General features: G+C 47.0%; 1 protein-coding gene across 1 annotated transcript in view; it reads left to right on the top strand.

The window, feature by feature from the left end:
• The window catches only part of MLLT10 (MLLT10 histone lysine methyltransferase DOT1L cofactor), a 763,568-nt gene that overhangs the window by 187,033 nt on the left and 555,222 nt on the right, over positions 1-21,313 (top strand). The window contains exon 6 of the mRNA XM_030199437.1: positions 13,808-13,911. Within this exon, the coding sequence (XP_030055297.1) occupies positions 13,808-13,911 (104 nt within the window). The remainder of the gene's footprint in view (positions 1-13,807; positions 13,912-21,313) is intronic.

Below are 21,313 nucleotides of genomic sequence, written 5' to 3'. Positions count from 1 at the left end.
TTTGGAGCTTCAGTGTTGAGTTCAGGGATTTCAATGTCCCGCCCTGGGTGAGTACTGCTTCGGTACATCCCACCAGTCTATGGATTGATCAGCATGATGATATGGAAGGTAAAATTATGTATCATACCTGATAATTTTCTTTCCATTAATCATAGCTGATCAATCCATAGCCCCTCCCAGATATCTGTACTGTTTATATTCTGGTTGAATTTTAGGTTCAAGTTTAGTCTTCAGTTACTTCAGGAGGACTTCGTGTTCAAGTTTTTTCACTTGGATTCTTCAAGAGTTGAGACGAGTTTGTGTTACAGTGAGCTGCTGCATTCCTCTCCCCTCCGTTTTACGGGGCTGGATTGAGACTTAAATTCTGCCAGCACTCCCTCCCGCTTCGTGCGGCTGTAGGGCAGCTTTGTACCCCTCCCGCTTCGGCGGTGTTAGGGTCAGTCAGCTCCTCCCGCGGTTGCGGTTGCAGGATAAGCCAGATCCCCCCGCATCGGCGGGGTGGTGTCCCTCCCCCACTCCGCGGGGATGAGCTGGACGGATTCCCCTCCCCCACTTGTGTGGGGATGAGCTGGGTTAATTCCCCTCCCCCGTTTCGGCGGTGGTGAGCTGGGCAGAGTGTCCCTTTGTGGGTGTAATTCTCTAAGTGCTGAGTCCTGTGGATGGAGCTTTGATATCGACATACTGAGGAGTTTCCGGCAGCACATGACCACATATAGGGAGGCAAAGTTTGCTCTCTATCTCCACCTGCTGGTAGATGGACACAACCCACCAGTCTATGGATTGATCAGCTATGATTAATGGAAAGAAAATTATCAGGTATGATACATAATTTTACCTTACAGCGCCTCTCACCTCTGAGTGAAGGCGCTGCAGCAGGCAACAGATGATCGTGTCTCGCCCTCACAGAATTTACTCAGACGACGGCGGGACAGGGATGGAAGGAGGGAGGCCCGGCGGGAAACGATCATCTGTTGCCTCTGCTGCAGCGCCTTCACACGGAGGTGAAAGGCGCTGTGAGGGGCCGACCCTCCCAAGCAACACTGACCCCCTCCAAGCCCTTGAACCCTCTCCAAGCCCCCACCGTCGAAGCACATCCCACCCCGCCCCCTCCGAGTCCAACCGACAACGTTCACAGCTCCTCCCACCACAAACAGGTGAGCTTATTTAGTTCTCTGTAATCAAGGAAGCCAATTTGGTTGATCTCTATTTCCAGTGTCCCGCGCAGCCGTCATTGCTATACACTCAAAATAAAGCAACCAAACATGAGCTGCTGCATCCAGGTTGTCGTTCTTTATTATTGCTTCATCTGTAACAACATTTGCACTCCCCCCCCCCCCCCCTCCACGCCCACAGCCACTCCCTCACAGTTCGCCATCCCCCCCCCCCCCCCCCCCCCCCACAAACATTCACACCCACACTCTCTCTAACACACACAAAACAAAAAAAACTACTGGCAGCCACCAAAACCACAACCTGAAGGATCCCTCACTTTCAACCCATCACCACAGGAACGCAGACCCCCCCCCCCCCTTCAAAACTCGTTCACCATTCCCCACCCCCTCCCCCTAACATTCTCACTCACACACACCATCACACCCTCCCAACTAGCCTAGCACGCCCACCCCTCCCTTTCCCACCCCTCAAACAACATTCTGACAACAAAAACACAATATCTATCATACACAGAAAAACACTTCACTAATGACAACAAGCCACAACACAACCTGAAGGCGGTGGGCCACCACAACCAGGCAGCACCTGACCACAAGGCCCTGGAGAACACCTGGAAACTTATGCACAAACTGGTGAGTTCCAGCGCAGTGGGAGAGGGGAGGGAGGACGGCCTGCAAATCGGACGACAAGAAAGGGGGCCGTGGAACTCGGAGGGGAGAGAGGGTGGCGTAGGACTCGGAGGGGACAGAGGAAGACAGCGAAGGAGGGGGGGGGGGACAATCTTGCTAGCGCCCGTTTCATTTCATACAGAAACGGGCCTTTTTACTAGTTCCATATAATTTCCTTGAGTGTCCCCTAGTCTTTGTACTTTTGGAACAAGTGAAAAATCAGAGGAGATCCAGGAAATTATAGACTGGTGAGCCTGATGTCAGTGCCAACCAAAATGGTAGAGACTATTATAAAGAACAAAATTGCAGAGCATATACAAAAACATGGATTAATGAGACAAAGCCAACATGGATTTAGCGAGGGGAAGTCTTGCCTGACCAATCTATTACATTGCTTTGAAGGGGTGAACAAACGTGGTTAAAGGTGAGCCAGTCGTTATTCTGTATCTGGATTTTCAAAAGGTGTTTAAAGTATTTCTTGAAAGACTCCAGAGGAAATTGGAGAGTCATGGGATAGGAGGTAGTGTCCTATTGTGGATTAAAAACTGGTTAAAAGTTATAAAACAGAGAGTAGGGTTAAATGGTCAGTATTCTCAATGGAGAAGGGTAGATAGTGGGGTTCTGCAGGGGTCTGGGCTAGGACTGCTGCTTTTTAATATATTTATAAATGATCTAGAGAAGGGAAATACTAGTGAGGTAATTACATTTGCTGACAACACAAAGTTATTCAAAGTTGTTTAATTGCAGTGGATTGTGAAAAAATATAAGAGGACCTTACGAGACTGGCAAACTGGGCATCTAAATGGCAGATGTCATTTAACGTGAGCAAGTGCAAAATGATGCACGTGGTAAAGAGGAACCCGAATTATAGTTATGTAATGCAAGGTTCCACATTAGGAGTCACTGACTAGGAAAGGGATCTAGGCGTCATCGTTGATACGTTGAAACCTTCTGCTCAGTATGTGGTGGTGGCGGCAGCGAAGATAGCAAATAGAATGTTAGGTATTATTAGGAAAGGAATGGAAAACGAAAATGAGGACGTGATAATGCCTTTGTATCGCTCCATGGTGCGACCACACCTCGAATATTGTGTTCAATTCTGGTCACTGCATCTCAAAAAAGATATAGTGTAATTAGAAAAGGTACAGAGAATGGCGACAAAAATAATAAAGGGGATAGGACGACTTCCTTATGAGAAAAGACTAAAGCTGCTAGGGCTCTTCAGCTTGGAGTAAAGACGGCTGAGGGGAAATATGATAGAGGTCTATAAAATAATGAGTGGAGTGGAACGGGTAGACGTGAATTGCTTGTTTACTCTTTTTAAAAATACTAGGACTAGGGGGCATGCAACGAAGCTAGAAAGTAGTAAATGTAAAACAAATTGGAGAAAATATTTCTTCACGCAATGTGTAATTAAACTCTGGAATTTGTTGCTAGAGAATATGGTAAAAGCAGTTAGCTTAGTGGGATTTAAAAAAGGTTTGGACGGCTTCCTAAACGAAAAGTCCATAGACCATTATTAAAATGGACTTGGGGAAAATCCACTGCTTATTTCTGGAATATGCTGTAAGGATTATGCGATTCTAATCTACTTATCACTATATACTTGAACAATGCTGTGGTAGATAGAATAATCTGGAGCCAACAACTCTATGGTTAACAGAGTAATCTAAAATGGACTTCTGTTATGTTTTACTAGTAAAAAAGGCCCGTTTCAGAGAACAATGAAACTGGCGCTAGCAAGGTTTTCATCGAAGTGTGTATGTTTGAGAGTGAGTGTGTGAGAGACAGAGTGAATGTGCGAGTGTGTGTGTGAGAGAGTGAGAGTGTGTGTTCGAGAAAGAGAGTGTGCCGCAGGGGTCCCCCCCTCTGTGTGTTGGCGTCCTTCCCGCGCCCCCCCTGTGTTTCCTTTTCCCATATCCTTCTTGTCCCCCTTTCCCTCCCAGCCTCAGGGTCGTGCCCCCCCCCCCCCACCCTGCAGGATCGTGGGCCCTCTGTCTGGCAGCGTTTTTCTGCATCGTAGTGTGTATGTTTGAAAGAGTGTGTGTGAGAGTGAGTGTGTGAGAGAGAGAGAGAGAGAGTGAATGTGCGAGTGTGTGTGTGACAGTGTGTGTGTGTGGAGTGTTTGTGCGAGAATGTGAGTGTGTGTGTGAGAGAGAGAGAATCCCAGCTTCAGGGTGTTGGCCCCCCTCCTCCCTTGGCCTTTCAGGATGGTGGTCCCTCCGTCGGCCGGTATTTTTCCCCCTCCCCCCTTCCTGCCCTCCCCCTTCCCTCCTCTCAGGTTCGAGTGCCCCCCCTTCCAGTGCCTTTCAGGGTCGTGGCGCTCCCTCCGACTGAAGCTGGCTTCCTTCCTGGCACGTTCAGGCAGGCAGTCTGGCTCCCTGCGTCTGTCTGACGTTCAGGCTACCTGCCTGCGTCGCTCCCTCCGTGTCTCCGAGTTTGTGCGGGGCGATGGGAGTCCTGCGGAGTTGGGAAATGGCTGCCGAGGGGCAAGGGAGTCAGATCGCGTGTCGCCGATGCTTGCGTCCCCGCCTGCCTCCCTCTGACGTTGTGCGGACGGTTAGTCCTCCGGAGGTGGGAAATGGCCGCCGAGGGTCAGAGGGAGATGGCGTTTGGCTGTTTGTCATAGCGCCGCCCTCGACGTCATGACGTTATGATGCGAGGGCAGGCCAGACACTCCTGGCCAAACCGGATATCTCTGACACCTCAAGATTCCGGCATGAGGCTTCATGGAACGTTGGAGGTGCCTTTTATTATATAGAGATCTCTCAGTATTATGTTGTTATAGGGGGAAGTCTCATATATTAAGTCACTGGGTAATCTTGTATTTTCTCTCACTCAATAGCAAGAACCCTTTTGTGACAATATTGTAATCATGGAAAAGACCCCCTTCCTTCCTCTGAGTGCTGATAATCTGAAGAATGTTTGTTTATTTTAGTTTTTTTGTTGTTGTTGAACTTATCTTCTTTCTTCTATTTATCTCATCTCTACTTTTTAAAGATTGTCAGCTTTTGTTATTGGCAGTTCTTACTGCCGTTCTTATATTTCTCCGAGGACAAGCAGGCTGCTTGTTCTCACATGTGGGTTGGCGTCCAGAGCAGCCCCAGGAACGGAGATTTTCCCAGTAAAATCTAGAAACTTTGCGACAGCCAGCAGAGCGCAGGACGGACGCACTGCACATCCGCGTCCATCTTTCCGACCCCGCGCGCATCCGTTCCTGCCTCAGTTTTTCTTTTTCCGCGGTGGAGTGTGGCTGCATGCCGGTCTCTCTCCTTCAGGCCCTAGGAAAAAGTTAGGCGTCTTTGCGTGCTTATTTACTACTACTACTACTACTTAGCATTTCTATAGCGCTGCCAGGGTTACACAGCGCTGTACAAGTTTAGACAAGGGGAAGGACAGTCCCTGCTCAAGAGAGCTTATTTAGCGCTTTCTTCTTGTTTGACTTTGCCTTTTTCGCATTTTTTCTTTTTTCCAGTAAAAAAAAAAAAAAAGAGAAACCCTTATCTTAGTTTTTTCCCCTGTTAAGTTTCCTTTCGCTTCCGTTGTGGCCTTTTTTAGCTGCACGTCTGTGGGTCTCATTTTTGTGCTCCTCTGTTGGCACAATTGAGCCTTTTGATTTCGCCGCCGCGATTTTTCCGCTCATTTCCTCGAAGCCTTCCAGGGGCTTCAAGAAGTGTGCTCGGTGCCAGCGGTCGATCTCGGGCACTGACCCGCACTCCTGGTGCATCCAGTACCTTGGGCCCGACCATCGCCCAGACGCCTGCAAGTTGTGTCTCTGTTTGAAAAAATAGACACAGGCGTTGAGAAGAGCATATATGTCTCTGCTCATATAAATGCGCAAATCATGGCAGGCTAATGGTGGTCACTTAACTTTTGCCAGTGCGGGTCAATATCTTCACACTATGTAGCAGAGTCTCAACAGGCTGAATCTTCATACCCAGACAGGAGCCTGTTTCGCTATCTAGCTTTGTCAAGGGGGATATTGGAACCTCTGGTCTTGTTATGCCGTCTTCTTCATTCGACTGCTGCTAAAGCATAAAATCTATTGTACTGTTTTGGCATCTTGCCAGTTACTTGTAACCTGGATTGGCCACTGTTGGAAACAGGATGCTGGGCTTGATGGACTTTCGGTCTGTCCCAGTATGGCAATACTTATGTACTTATGATTTATTTCTACTCATTCTACACCACTCAGGATTTTGCAGATCTCAATCCTATCTTCCAAGCTGAAGAGCCCTAACCTCTTTAGCCTTTCCTCATACGAGAGTTCCATCCTCTTTATCATTTTGGTCGCTCTTCTTTGAACCTTTTCTAATTCCGCAATATCTTTTTTGACACACGGTGACCAGAACTGAACGCAATATTCAAGGTGCAGTCGTACCATGGAGCAATACAAAGGCATTGTAGTATTTTGGGCCACAGCACATTGAGTAGAAGATTTCAGCGTATTATCTACAGTGACACCTAGATCTTTTTCTTGAGTGCTGACCCCCATAGTGGACCCTAGCATCAGGTAACTATGATTCGGGCTCTTCTTTCCAATGTGCATCACCTTGCATTTGTCCACATTAAATTTCATCTGCCATTTGGATGCCCAGTTTTCCAATTTCGTAAGGTCTTTCTTCAATATTTCACTGTTCGTACGTGCTTTAACAGCCTTGAATTCAGATCTTTTTTTTCCATATTCTGAAAAATGTTCTTTTGCTCTAATATTCTCTTTCACTTCTCCCTTTTTCAGACATAGAGTTCATCCCATTTTGGTACATTCCACAAGTCTAGCAGGATGATCGGAAAGGTGTAATTTGTATCTTCTAATTAATTTTTCTTGATTCCTTTTTGACTAGTCCTGGATCCACCCAGGGAGGCTAGTGTATGTGAAGCTTCTGTTTTCAGATGTCTCGGATTCTGGTTATGTTGATTCTGGTTAGAGGTTTTGTTAAATGTTTAGGGTTTTATTAGTTTACTAGTAAAAAAGGCCCGTTTCTGACACAAATGAAATGGGCGCTAGCAAGGTTTTCCTCAGCTCCCCTGCAGCCACCCATGTCCAGCGACCCTCCTCTCCCCCTGCAGCCACCTGTCCAGCGACTCTCCCTTGCCCCCCCTCCAGCCACCCATGTCCAACGATCCTCCTCTCTCCTCTGCCCCCCCTGCAGCCACCCATGTCCAGTGACCCTCCCTCTCCCTTGCCCCCCCTCCAGCCACCCATGTCCAGCGACCCTCCTCTCTCCCCTGCCCCCCCTTCAGCCACCCATGTCCAGCGACCCTCCTCTGGACATGGATCAGCTGTGAGGCATGTTTTTTTCCCCCCGGGTTCTGAAGTTGACATCATGATGGCTACGGTGATGTCAGCCTGATCTACGGAGCCTAGCAGACCAACTCGGAATGAGCCACGGTCCCAGGCAGCAAGTCAGAATGTTGGAGGTGAGAATTATTATATAGGATATGGTTGTCCTCATGTGTTCTTTACCTCAGCTTGAGCAACAGCATATTGGTATGTCTCAGGGCTGCTCCACTCCTTATACTGGTGAAGACATCCCTCAGTCAGACTTGGAAGTGATTCCTGGGCCCTCGTGTAAGCTCCTTTGAGCAGGGACTGTCCTTCTATGTTAAATTGTACAGCGCTGCGTAACCCTAGTAGCGCTTTAGAAATGTCAAGTAGTAGTAGTAGTAGTCCTGTGTCTGTCCTCTCTCTCTGGCCCTCGGGTCCTGTGATCTTCTTCACGCTGTGATTCTTGCCAGCACTTCGGTCTTGCTGTTCTGCCTTCTGCTCCAGTCCTGCCCATCCTCAGCTTCATCGGTCCAGTCCTGCCTGTCTTCAGCCTCATTTTCTCCAGGCATTGGTCCTCCTGTCCCAATCCTGTTCGTCTTCAACTTCTTCAGCATCACCTTAGCCTCATCTGTTCCAGTCCTGCTTATCTTCAGCCTCATCTACTCACCTTCAGCCTCATCTGTCCCAGTCCTGCCTGTCTTCAACTTCTTCAGCATCACCTTAGCCTCATCTGTTCCAGTCCTGCTTATCTTCAGCCTCATCTACTCACCTTCAGCCTCATCTGTCCCAGTCCTGCCTGTCTTCAACCTCAACTGCTCCAGCCTTTAGTCCTCCTGTTCCAGTCCTACTCGTCTTCAGTCTCATCTCCAGTATCATCTTCAGCCTCATCTGTTTCAATCCTGCTTGTCTTCAGCCTCATCCTCATCATCATCATCTTCAGCCTCATCTGTTCCAGTCCTGCTTGTCTTCAGCCTCATCTGCTCATCTCCAGCATCATCTTCAGCCTCATCTGTTCCAGTCCTGCTTGTCTTCAGCCTCATCCTCACCATCATCTTCAGCCTCATCTGTTCCAGTCCTGCTCGTCTTCAGCCTCATCTGTTCCAGCCTTGGTCCTTCTGTTCCAGTCCTCCTCATCTTCATCTGCTCCAGTCCTGCTCACCTTCAGCCTCATCTGTTCCAGTCCTGCTTGTCTTCAGCCTCATCCTCACCATCATCTTCAGCCTCATCTGTTCCAGTCCTGCTCGTCTTCAGCCTCATCTGTTCCAGCCTTGGTCCTTCTGTTCCAGTCCTCCTCATCTTCATCTGCTCCAGTCCTGCTCACCTTCAGCCTCATCTGTTCCAGTCCTCCTCATCTTCATCTGCTCCAGTCCTGCTCACCTTCAGCCTCATCTGTTCCAGTCCTCCTCATCTTCATCTGCTCCAGTCCTGCTCACCTTCAGCCTCATCTGTTCCAGTCCTGCTCGTCTTCATCTGTTCCAGTTCTGCTCACCTTCATCTGTTTCAGTCCTGCTCACCTTCAGTCTCATCTGTTCCAGTCCTGCTTGTCTCCTGCCTCGTCTGCTCTAACCTTCGGTCTTCGGCTTCATGTGCTCCAACCTTCGTCCTTCAGCATCATCTGCTCCAGCCTTCAGCCCTGTTCCGGTCCTGCTTGTCTTCAGCCTCATCTGCTCCAGTCTTTGGTCTTCAGCCTCTTCTGCTCCAGCCTTTGGCCTTCAGCCTCATCTGCTCCTGCATTCTGCCCCTGTTTGTCCTGTTTATCTTCAGCTTCATCTGTTCCAGTCTTCGATCTTCAGCTTCATTTGCTCCAGCCTTCAATCTTCAGCTTCACCTGCTCCAGCCTTTGCCCTTCAGCCTCATCTGCTCCAGCCTTCTGCCCTGTTCCAGTCCTGCTTATCCTCAGCGTCATCTGTTCCAGTCTTCGGTCTTCAGCCTCACCTGCTCCAGCCTTTGGTCCTCCTATTCCTGTTCCTACTCCTGTTTAGCCTTGACTTGATGCTTACCTGCTGTTCTACTTAACACCTTTAATTTCAATTGCAGTTTCAATTGTTCCCACCTAGCACCTGAAAGTACCTCAGTCATTATATATGGCCCCTATGCATATCCTCTTCCTAGTTCTGTCCCTTCCTAATCTTTTTCCTCACTCCCTACCTCTCTCTATTACAGGAACTTACTTCCCATCCATTGACTTAATAACCTCACCTTCTCTCCTACCCCCTTCCTCCTCAGCTTCTAATCTTCATCTCTTTCTTCCCTCCATTTTGCCTTCCCCATTCTACCTGAGTACCTCTTGCCTTCGACGCGTTTGGGGCCACACTTCTCCTACTGTCCTCCGCTCTCTTTTACTCCTTCTCTTACTCTCAGCCAGTGACAATCCCAATCCTGGCCTTCCTCTTCTACCCTCTCCCTGCTTATGCAGACCACATTGCAACGTCTCTAATCTCATCTCTATTCCTCTCCTTCCACCTTCCTCCTTACCCTTCTCTTGCACCCTATGGAATGCCTGCTCCATCTGTAATAAACTTCCCTACATTCATGACCTTTTCATTTCTCGTTCCCTCCATCTACTTGCCTTAACTGAAACTTGGCTCTCCCCTGATGACTCTACTTCCGTCGCGACCCTTTGCCATGGTGGCTATCTTTTCTCTCACACCCCTCGCCTTGCTGGCTGCGGCAGTAGCGTTGGATTTCTGCTCTCTCCCTCCTGCAAATTCCAACCTCTTCTCCCACCCCAGTCTTTGTTTTTCGTCCTTTGAAATCCACTCTATCCGCCTCTTCACTCCCTTGCCTCGCTGTCTAGCAGTCATTTATCGCCCCCCTGATAAGTCTCTTCCATCCTTCCTCACTGACTTCGACGCCTGGCTCTCCTTTCATAATCCTTCATCCCCCTCCATTATCCTTGGGGACTTCAACATCCACGCTGATGATCCATCCGACTCCTATGCCTCCCAATTCCTTGCTCTAACGTCCTCATTCAATCTTCAACTGCGCTCCTCGGCACCCACTCACCCAAATTAATTTTTAATTAATTAATTTGTTGCATTTGTATCCCACATTATCCCACCTCTTTGCAGGCTCAATGGGGTCACTGTCTCGACCTTATCCTCTCCTTTAACTGCTCTTCCTCCAGCTTCTATTCTTCTGATCTCCCCCTATCCAACCATCACCTACTAACCTTTAATCTTAAGCACCCTCCTCCCCAGTCCCACCCAATCTCATCCCCCACCTCTTGGAACCTTCAAGCTATCGACCTCTCTACTCTATCCTCTTGTGTCTTTAACCTTCTCTCTACCACCACCTTACCTAAGTCTGTGAATGAAGCTATTTCTTCCTACGATACTATTCTCTTCTCTTCTCTTGACACTCTTGCCCCTCTCATGCCCCGTCCTACTAGGCGTACCAAACCCCAGCCTTGGCTAACCTCTAGAATCTGTTGTTTTCGCTCCTGCGCCCGCTCAGCCGAATGTTCTTGGCTTAAATCCCGTACCCTTGCCGACTTCACTCATTTCAAATTCATGCTGAACTCCTTCCAGTCTGCCCTTTCACTTGCCAAACAGGATTACTTCACCCATTTGACTAATTCCCTCGATTCTAACCCTCGACTTCTCTTCGCCACACTGAACTTTCTTCTCAAAGTACCTCCATCTCCTATTCCTCCTTCTCTTTCTCCACAGACTCTAGCTGATTACTTCCATGATAAAATCCATAAGATTAACCTTGAATTTTCATCCAAACCCTCCCCACTTCTCTCTCCCTTAGTCCACACCCCTACTCTCTCCTTCCTCTCCTTCTTTCTCCTCCTTCTCAGAAGTTTCTACTGAAGAAACTGCCCTTCTTTCCTCCTCTAAATGTGCTACCTGTTCCTCTGATCCCATCCCTACTTACCTACTTAACACTATCTTTCCTACTATCATCCCTGTCATCTGTCACATCCTTAATCTTTCACTCTCCACTGCAACTGTTCCTACGACCTTCAAACATGCTATTGTCACTCCACTCCTTAAAAAAACCCTCACTTGACCCTACCTGTCCCTCCAACTATCGCCCCATCTCCCTTCTCCCTTTCCTCTCCAAATTACTCGAAAGTGTCGTTCACCACCGTTGTCTTGACTTTTACTCTTCTCAACCTATTCTTGACCCACTTCAATCCGGATTTCGCCCTCTTCACTCTACTGAAACTGCACTTACTAAAGTCTCTAATGATCTGCTTCTGGCTAAATCCAGAGGTGTCTACTCCATCCTCATCCTTCTTGACCTATCTGCTGCTTTCGACACTGTTGACCACACCTTACTCCTTGATACGCTGTCCTCGCTTGGATTCCAGGGCCCTGTTCTTTCCTGGTTCTCTCCCTACCTCTCACTCCATACTTTCAGTGTTCACTCTGGTGGATCGTCTTCAGCTTTCCTCCCGCTTTCAGTAGGTGTGCCTCAGGGTTCTGTCCTTGGACCACTCATTTTCTCCATCTATACCTCCTCCCTTGGTGCCCTGATCTCATCCCATGGTTTTCATTACCATCTTTACGCTGATGACTCTCAGATCTACATCTCCACCCCTGAAATATCAACCTTAATCGAGGACAAAATCTCTGCCTGCTTGTCTGACATTGCTGCCTGGATGTCTCAACGCCATCTCAAATTAAACATGGCTAAAATTGAAGTTCTCATTTTCCCCCCTAAACCCTCCACCCCTCTTCCCCCATTTTCTATCTCTGTTAATGGCTCTCATATCCTCCCTGTCTCCTCGGCTCGTAACCTTGGAGTCATCTTCGACTCCTCTCTCTCCTTCTCTGCTCATATTCAACAAATCACCAAAACCTGTCGCTTCTTTATCTTTAACATTAGCAAAATTTGCCCCTTCCTTTCTGAACACGCCACCAAAACCCTTATTCACACCCTTGTTACTTCTCGCTTGGACTATTGCAATTTACTTCTCACTGGTCTTCTGCTCAGTCATCTTTCTCCTCTCCAATCTGTCCAGAATTCTGCAGCTCAACTTATTTTTCGCCAGAATCGTTATGCCCACACTAGCCCACTCCTCAAGTCACTTCACTGGCTCCCTGTCCGCTTCCGTATACAGTTCAAACTCCTCTACTGACCATTAAATGCATCCACTCTATGATCCCTCACTACCTCTCCTCTCTCATCTCTCCCTACATTCCTCCCCGTGAACTCCGCTCTCTGAACAAATCTCTCTTGTCGTCCCCTTTCTTCTCCACCGCTAACTCCAGATTTCGTTCTTTTATCTTGCAGCACCTTATGCCTGGAACTGTCTTCCCGAACCCATACGTCTAGCTCTATCTCTACCTGTTTTTAAATCTATGCTGAAAGCTCACCTTTTCACTACTGCCTTTGGCTCCGAACCGCTACTCATTTGCCCTCCTCCTCCTCCCCTGTTCCTCTTTACCCTGTAATTTCCTTGCCCGTAATGTCTTGTCTGTCTGTTTTACCTAGATTGTAAGCTCTTTGAGCAGGGACTGTCTCTCTATGTCAAATGTACAGCGCTGCATGCGTCTGGTAGCGTTATATAAATGCTATTAGTAGTAGTAGTATTCTTTCCCTCCATCTGCTTGTTTTCCATGTACTTGGCAGAGTAAGCATCCCTAAAGACGTTGCTTTTGGAGAATTGATGTGTTCTGAGACTAGACACAACAAACTTTACCACCTAACTTGAGGATGAGCAGACTAGAACAGCCTTATAGTCTCTGCTACCAAATTCTCTATTTCTGTTAAGCTATCTAAGGTAGAAAAACATTATTCATCTGATTCATGCATATTTTTAAGTTTACTAATATTTGACTTGTCTTCATTGTACTTGGCAGAGTAAGCATTGCTAAAGATATGTTGCCTTTGGAGAATTGATATATTCTGAGACTGTACTCCTGCACAATATAGAGTCATTTGTGTCACAACCATAAAATCAAATTGAAATTTTGGAAATGTAGTTGAAGTACAGAGTGGGGATGGGAGTCTAAGTGGAAAAATAGATTGCCATGAGAGTAGAAACAGAACAATTGGATAGGTAACGACGTACCCCAGAAAAGGAGTTAGATGCACTTTCATAATATTCAGGGCAGCATATAGAGGTAGTTTACTATTTCAAAGGCAGAGTTGTGGACCATAAGAACTTGAAGGGAGAAAGAATCAAAATTAGTCCAAAAGAGACCATTAACTATCTATACAGGAACACTTTCAGTGCTGGCCTTTAGTGGACCAGATTGAAAACCATTAAAGATATTGTTAGTGAAAAGATTATCAGAAAGATGTGAGGTCACACTCAGTAGTACCTTTGTGGTGGAATATAAATTCAATTTGTAGCCCAAAGCCTTTACCAACTGATTTTCCTAATTGTGGCATATTTCTGTCCTGTTTCTTATTATAAGGAATGGAAGGGTAGTAAAACATTATAGTTTTTTATTTATTTGTATTTGAGTGAAGTGTGTGGTGATTTAATTGATCTGCGTGCACTGGAAAATGTCTACTATACCAATCACAGGAGTTAACATGATTTTTAACAATTACCCACTTATTAGGGGATGCCTGCTTCAGATCAGAAGTTATGCTTATGAGAATGAGGAGAGAGTAGCATGGTGTTCAGCTATAGGCAACAATTTGTCAAACAATAAATGTGCTATATTAAAAATATAAAGAAAACATGTTATGTTAATTGCATGTCAACAAATCCTTTTTATTATTGTTTAAGACTTGCTACATTTGTGATGAGCAAGGCAGAGAAAGCAAAGCAGCTACAGGAGCTTGCATGACCTGTAATAAACATGGATGTCGTCAGGCTTTCCATGTAACCTGGTAAGTAATGAATGAACATTCAGGAAAATACTTAAATTTTAAGATTGCTCAGTTTTCCCTATGTCCCTCAATGAGCAGAACTATTAGGAAGAAGTGGAGAATATTAGTGTAAGTTGTTGGGATATAGTTAGCCTACTTCCCAGCAGAATATTTCCCGAGCTACCCTTTACTGGTACAGTATCCTTCCAGTGGCATAATCTGTTAGTTTTCCTTTAATTTGTTGACAGACAAAATGATGTTAAAGCAACCCACCTTTTTCTTCTTGACTCAAAATTTTCCTCCTCTGGGCTTCCTGTTCAGTTGAAACTTTTGACTGAGATCTGGTGCCAGGAATCCTCATTTGCAATTATTCAGAGATTTTTCCCATATGTTATATCTAGTCCGAATTCACTTAATCCAGTCATTACAGGGCCAGTCTTCGGCTTAGGGACAATACACCTCTTTCTGTAATGCTGCAAACCTAGGCTTTTTATCTGGCCAATAGGTGTTACCATTGTGCATGACTGGGACTGTCCTGGGACCTGTGAATGTGGCTTATGACATCCTGAGCTCTGGCCACAGTTTGGGAATGGATGACCTGACCAAGGAATCAAACTCAGGTCGTTTTTGTTTGTAGCTCAGTCATGACAGTACTAGAAGCCAATGTGGTCATACCACAGAGAGTGGGAAATTTTGAACTCAAATCTTAGGATATCTGACTCATAATTCATTGCTTTAACCCATTGGTGTTTATTCCAGTTCTCAAGAGCTGCCAATGGGTCAGGTTTTCAGGGTATCCCTAATGAATATGCAGCCTTTCCACAAGATGAAATCCCTTTGTTTCACTCTAGTAACTAATCTAAAATAATCCCCCCATTAAGTAACTACACATATATTGCTATAAATTCTTTATTAGTATCAAAAATTGCTTATAAAACCAACAACTGGATTTTACCAGGTACTTCTCTTCTGTATCTTACACATACATATCATTCATGCATACTATATCACAACCATCTTCATTCATACTGTATTCCACCCACAATCGCTATTCCCTTAAGGAGGTATAAAACCTGTTATTACACAAATATAAAAAGTTATTACATATTGATGTACTATGTGTTGAGTCCAAAATGTTATAAGGAGTCCTGTCTGTACTGTAGAATTTTCCCTGTTGTAATCATTAATAATATATTTTGATCAACCAAATGTTATTGTATGAAAACACTCTTCTTTAAATAGATGCTATCCCTTTTTTCCTTTTGTCAGCGCTATGTAAACTCCACATGGAGTCACTCTTCAAATTCTCCTTCGATACCTCACTGATGTTCTTCCTTTGTCAAGTTCAAATCTGCAAACTTAACTTCTATTTCTGTAAGCCCTCTGTTATTGTCTCTTGAGCTAAAGTTCAGTTGTCAAACCCAACGCAATCGATGCGTTTCACTTTCAGCGTCTTCAAGGGATGAACTTATCACATATTTCTGGCTGCTCACACAGGATGGGACTCTCAGGTGCCCGGAGCAGTGATTGCTCCAGGCACCTGCAGTAGTCCCATCCTGTGTGAGCAGCCAGAAATATGTGATAAGTTCAACCCCTGAAGACGCTGAAAGGTGAAACGCATCGATTGCATTGGGTTTGACAACTGAACTTTAGCTCAAGAGAAAATAACTTTCACTGCTGTAAGCACTCCGTTAAGTTTGCAGATTTGAACTTGACAAAGGAAGAAAATCACTGAGGTACCGAAGGAGAATTTGAAGAGTGACACCATGTGGAGTATACATAGCGTTGACAAAAGGCAAACAGGTATAACGTCCATTTAAAGAAGAGCGTTTTCATACAATTGGTTGATCAAAACATATTATTAATGACTAGTAAAAAAAAAAAAGGCCCGTTTCTGAGACCAATGAAACGGGCACTAGTAAGGTATTTGTTTTCTGCAATTAATGTTTTGAAAGGGATATTTAGGATAATTGTGTTGTCATGGTAATGATTAATTTACATTTTTAAGTTGTGTGTAATATATATATACTAGGAAAAAAGGCCCGTTTCTCAGCGCAATGAAACGGGCGCTAGCAAGGTTCTATAATGGTAGGGGCCCCCTCCCTCCGTCCCTCCGAGCTGCTTGCCTGCCTCCGTGTGACCGTCGGACGTTGTTCGTGGTTCGCTCTGTATGGGGAGGGTTTTTTTTTTTTTGCTGCACCTCCGTGCCTCTGCCGTTTACGTTTCGGCCCTCGAGTGTCATTGCTCCGCCCTCGACGACATCACGTTTTGACGCGAGGGCGGTGCAGACACTCAGGGGCACACCGGATATCTCAGGCGCCTCAACTTCCGTGGAGGCTTCATTAGAACGTTGGGGTTGCCTTTTATATAGAGAGATTTTTTTATGTGTTTTTTTTTTTTGTTGTGTTGGTTGTAATGTTATTTGGTGACACAGTTGTTGTTTTCTGTGTGTCCAGTGTTCTGCTGGAAATGAAATGGGCAGTGTCACATTTCTGATGTATTTACAATTATTTATTGTAGTACTTTGTTAGGAGACAGTAAGTGTGACAGTTACATGAAGTGAGTATGTATGTGTCTTGAGAGTGATGCATGGGAAGGAGTATGTGTGAGAGAGAGATGATGTGTGGGTAGGGGGCATGTATGGCGATCTGTTAGGCGGCATCACTGTGTGTGTGTGTCACAGAGAGTGTGTGTGTTTCACAGAGATAGTTTGTGTGTGTGTGAAAATGAGAGAGGGTTGGGCAAAGTTGGAGTGTGGGGGGGGAGTATCAGCTTGTGTGTGTGTGTTGTGTTTATTGTGTGTGTGTGTAACTTTGGTGGTGGGGGGGAATGTCTGGTGAACTTGTAAGGCAAGGGCTGTTACTGCCTGCCTGGCTCCCCCCTCCTCAGTATTTTCTTGACTTCAAGCTGTGGGAAGCTGGGAGCGGGATCACTGGGGGGAAATCTCCAGAGCAGACTGAAAAGCGAGGACCAGGGTGGGACTGTGCTGCTGAAGGGGCAGTGGAGGTGTGTCCGTGCTCCTGTCCGTGTGTACTTCTGCAGAGGAGCTGTTGCTAGGCGGAAGCCTTAGCAGCGTCGCTTTTTGTTACCTGTCCGTGTATCTCCCGCAGCGAGTCAGCTTCTTCCACCAGAGCATATTTTGAAGTTTTTCTGGTGCTTTTCATTTTAGTTGTTGTGTACTCTCCGAGGACAATATAAAGGGGGGAGAGTTATCCTTGAAGCATAGCCAAAGCTCAGCGTCCTGCACAGTAACGCTCAGCTGCCTCTTCATGGGGTCTCCTTTTTCACTGCCCATCTGCAACTCGCTGTCCACGGCGTTAATCAGCTGATTGACGTGGCACTGAGGCAGACTCTTCCCGCCGCCAGCACCACTCTCCACGAGTCCAGCGCTCATTTTCTTGCCACACGAGACACCACAACAACGCACGCGCGTGGAGCCAAGTACACACTTGCACCAAATTAGCTTCACACGGTTCCCTTTCCCCGGGTTAGTGGCGGTGTTTTTAAGTCCGTTGGAGGTGGGTCGTGCAGTACTTCTATGGTGTGATTGGACACTGCTGCTGGTGATGCACCCGGAAGTACGTGACGTCCATTCTGTAGATGGAGCCTAACGGGGAGCAGGAATGCCTCAGCCACGCAGTCATCTTAAGAACGTTGGAGGTGCATTTTATTATATAGGATTACAACAGGAGAAGTTCTGCAGTACAGAGAGGACTCATAACATTTTGGACTCAACATATAGTACATCAATATGTAATAACTTTTTGTATTTGTGTAATAACAGGTGGATTATCTTTATATCTCCTTAAGGGAAAAGTGATGGTGGGTGGAATATAGTATGAATGGAGATGTTGTGATATAGTATGCATGAATGGAATGTATGTGTGGAATGTATGTGTAAGATATAGAGGAGTAGAAGGACCTGGTAAAATCCAGTTGTTGGTTTTATACGCAGTTTTTGATGATAATAAAGAATTTATAGCAATATATGTGTAGTTAATGTGGGGGATTAATGAGTATGCAGAAGAGATTTGCATGCCTACTACCTCTGTTGTGTATGCACATCTCTTACATATATATTCATTAGAAATATCCTGAAAACCTGGCCCATTGGTGGTGCTCAAGGACTAGGCATTGAGTACCACTGCTTTAACCCATGGGTTAACAATAATTGTTTGCACCACCCGTCCCCAGTCAGTTTGGATCCATCCTTTCCCCATCCCCGCATCTTCTTCCCTGTACCCAACCCACATTTGAGCGGTCTTAAATTTAAGAAAAAAAATATTTTTATTAACACTTTGTTAAGCAAGTAAGTAAAATACTCAAACAAATAAGTACTAGTAAGTGTGCTGTTTTCTTAAATATCAAAGTCCATAATGCTGTTCTTTTGAGTTAACTGTAAAGGGGGCTTAAGGAGTCATTTGTGTCATAAAAATAGAATCACATTGAAATTTTGGAAAAGTAGTTGGTCAAGTAGAGTATAGGGATGCAGTCTAAGTGGGGAAAAAAAGCTTGCCATATTGGATAGGTAATGACAGACTTAAGTAAAGGAGTTCCCCGTCCCCATCTATCCCCAGCCAGTTTGGATTCATACTCACTCTATCCCTAGTCAATTTTTTCCATCCCCACCCCATCTCTGACATAAATGGATCTTTTGTCTCCAATACTGTGGATTTTCCATGGTCCCCATCCCCATGCACACCTCTAGTTGACAGTCCTTTTGGACTGAGGGATAACTGCAGTTTGTGCCATGGAGGAAGGAGGTGGAGTTCACACCTCTTGAGAATCATCCATGCCCTCCTTGCACACAACTACATTCTCAAATGCTGAATCTATAAGTAGTTTCAAAACTCACAAGTTGGCAATGCTAATCTTATGTTTCCTGGTCATCAGCAGCAGATGAATCCATTAACTGATGGGTTGTGTCCACCTACCAGCAGGTGGAGATGGAGAACACTGAAAAACCATAGTGCTCAATGGACGGCTGGCTCCATCTGCCTTCAGTATTTCTCTATCTCCCAGCAGGTGTGGATGTAGCTTGATCAGCTCCTGGAAAAATCCTGCCTGGGGTGGCTCCTGTGCTTTGCCGGTTGAAGCTGGGGTGTTGTGGCTTGTGGTGCCCACTTTGAAGGCATATAGGTTCGCCCTTTCCCTGCCTTACCCATCCCCCTGCCTATCGGAGTACCTCTGTTGCTGTCTGCCTCCAACTTTCCTCACAGCGTTTAAAAAAAAAAAAATTAAATAAAAAAGAATATGCATTGGTTCTGCGTAGCTATTCTGAGGCTATTTTCCACGTGCAGCTTGACCGGAGCTTGTTTGACTCGGTCTTTTGAGGTGAGGGTGGTGCCCAGCTCCTCCGGAGTGGTCCTGCGGACGCCGTTCCGATCGTGGTAAGTTTTGGTGCGAAGCCGCCATTTTACTTATATAATTCCGTCCGGTCGGATGATGGCTGCTGAAGCAGTTTAAACGCTGCTCCTGTTGTGGTAAACGTAGATCAGCAGCGGGGCTCTGTATGACGTGCTCTTTAGACGCTAGAGCTGGTACGAGCATGGCGAGGGATGATTCTTCCTGCTCAGTGGAGCTGGCAGCGGGCGCCATTTTGGAAGCGCCGCATGTCTCTGCCCTCGCTGTTGCGGAGGAGTCTGAGTGCAGGGGACGCCTCGGTTAGAGGCTACCAGCGGAGCTCCTGTTCTCGTTTCTCCTGATGTGGAGACGGAGGGTCAGAGTGAGTTTTTCTCCCCGGAGTTTGTGCTTTTAATGCATAAAGCTTTCATGCTGAAAAGAGCTCTGCCGCAGGTGTCTGACACTGCGCTGCTGCCTGGTTTCCCCCCGGGTGTTGATGGCCCGGGGCTGGCTGATTCCCCCGAGCGTTGGAAGGACGCTAAACATAGACGGGTAAATTCCCCGTTGGAGAGTGGCGCATTTCCCCCCCCCCCCCCCCCCCCCCCCCCTGTGGATTCTGAGGGTTCTGGCAGGGCCTCATGGTCTGAAGAGCCAGAGGAAAGTGCCGGTTTGCCACTGGATCTGGATGATCCCAATGCGGTGAGGATTTTCCACTGCGATGAGCTGCCAGCGCTCATTTCTGACGCCTTGCAGGCCCTTTCCTGTGCATGACTCCATCCAAGAGCTTATTTCAGCTCAATGGTCTGAACCCGATGGGCCTTTGAAAGTGGCCAGGGCTATGGGTCAGCTTTACTCTCTGAGTGAGGAGCACTTGGCCCCTTTGGGGATGCCTAAAGTGGACGCTTTGGTCACGGCGGTGACTAAGAGGACCACCCTCCCCGTAGAGGGAGGGGTTGCCCTGAAAGACATGTAGGACCGGCGGCTGGAATCCGCGTTAAAACAGTCTTTTGAAATCTCGGGCCTCGCCTTAAGGGTGTCTATTTGCAGTTCCTATGCTGCCCGGGCCTGCCTTTATTGATTACAACAGGCAGTGGAGCAGCCCGCGTATGGTGCGGAGTCCCTCGCTGAGGTTGCACCGCGGATGGAGTCGGCCCTGTCATTTTTGGCTGGCGCCCTCTATGATCTGGTCAGAGCTTCGGCTAGACAGATGTCTGTGGTGGTTGCAGCATGCTGCATTCTATGGCTACGGCATTGGGCGGCTGACATGGCCTGTAAGTACAGGCTGGTGTAGCTTCCCTTTCGGGGCCACCTGTTATTTGGAGAGGAGCTGGAGAAGATTGTGAAAGACCTGGGGGACCCTAAGTCCCAGGGTTACCCAAGGATAGGCCGAGGCCTTCTTCCAAGGGTTCTGTGTGGCCCTCCACTTCCAGACTTCGCTTCCGTGAAGCTCGCAGGTATCGCCCGGGGCGCTCTGCTGGGTTTTCTCAACGTGCCCGTTTTCAGCAGAGGAACTCCTTTCGCTCGGACAAGCGTTCCGCAGCGACCGGTTCAAGGCCTGGAGTTCAGGGACGGCCCCCCTCAATGACAGGGCGCCGGTCCATTCCTCAATTCCTGCAGTAGGAGGACGCCTTTCCCTCTTTCTCAAGGAATGGACCAAGATATTACCTCTGATCAGTGGGTCCTGGACCTGATCAGAGAAAGTTACCGATTGGAATTCAGCGCCCCGGTGAGAGACGTGTTTGTGGAGTCCCAATGCGGTAGTGCCGTCAAACGGGCGGCGGTAGAGGAGACCTTACAAGTCTTGTTGCACCTCAGAGCGGTGATCCCTGTGCCTCCTGCCGAACGCGGCTGTGGTCACTACTCCATTTACTTTGTGGTGCCTCGAAAAGGCGGGTCTTTCAGACCGATCCTCGACTTAAGGTCAGTCAACAAGGCACTAAGAGTGCGACATTTTCGCATGGGAGCCCTGCGCTCCGTCATTGCGGCAGTACAGCCAGGAGAATATCTCACGTCTCTGGACCTAAAAGAAGCTTACTTGCACATTCCTATTTGGCCCCCGCATCAACGGTTTCTCCGGTTT

Source organism: Microcaecilia unicolor, chromosome 1 (assembly GCF_901765095.1).
Source record: "Microcaecilia unicolor chromosome 1, aMicUni1.1, whole genome shotgun sequence".
NCBI classification, from domain to species: Eukaryota; Metazoa; Chordata; class Amphibia; order Gymnophiona; family Siphonopidae; genus Microcaecilia; species Microcaecilia unicolor.
Note: the sequence above shows the minus strand (reverse complement) of the source record. Positions and strands in the feature narration are given on the sequence as shown.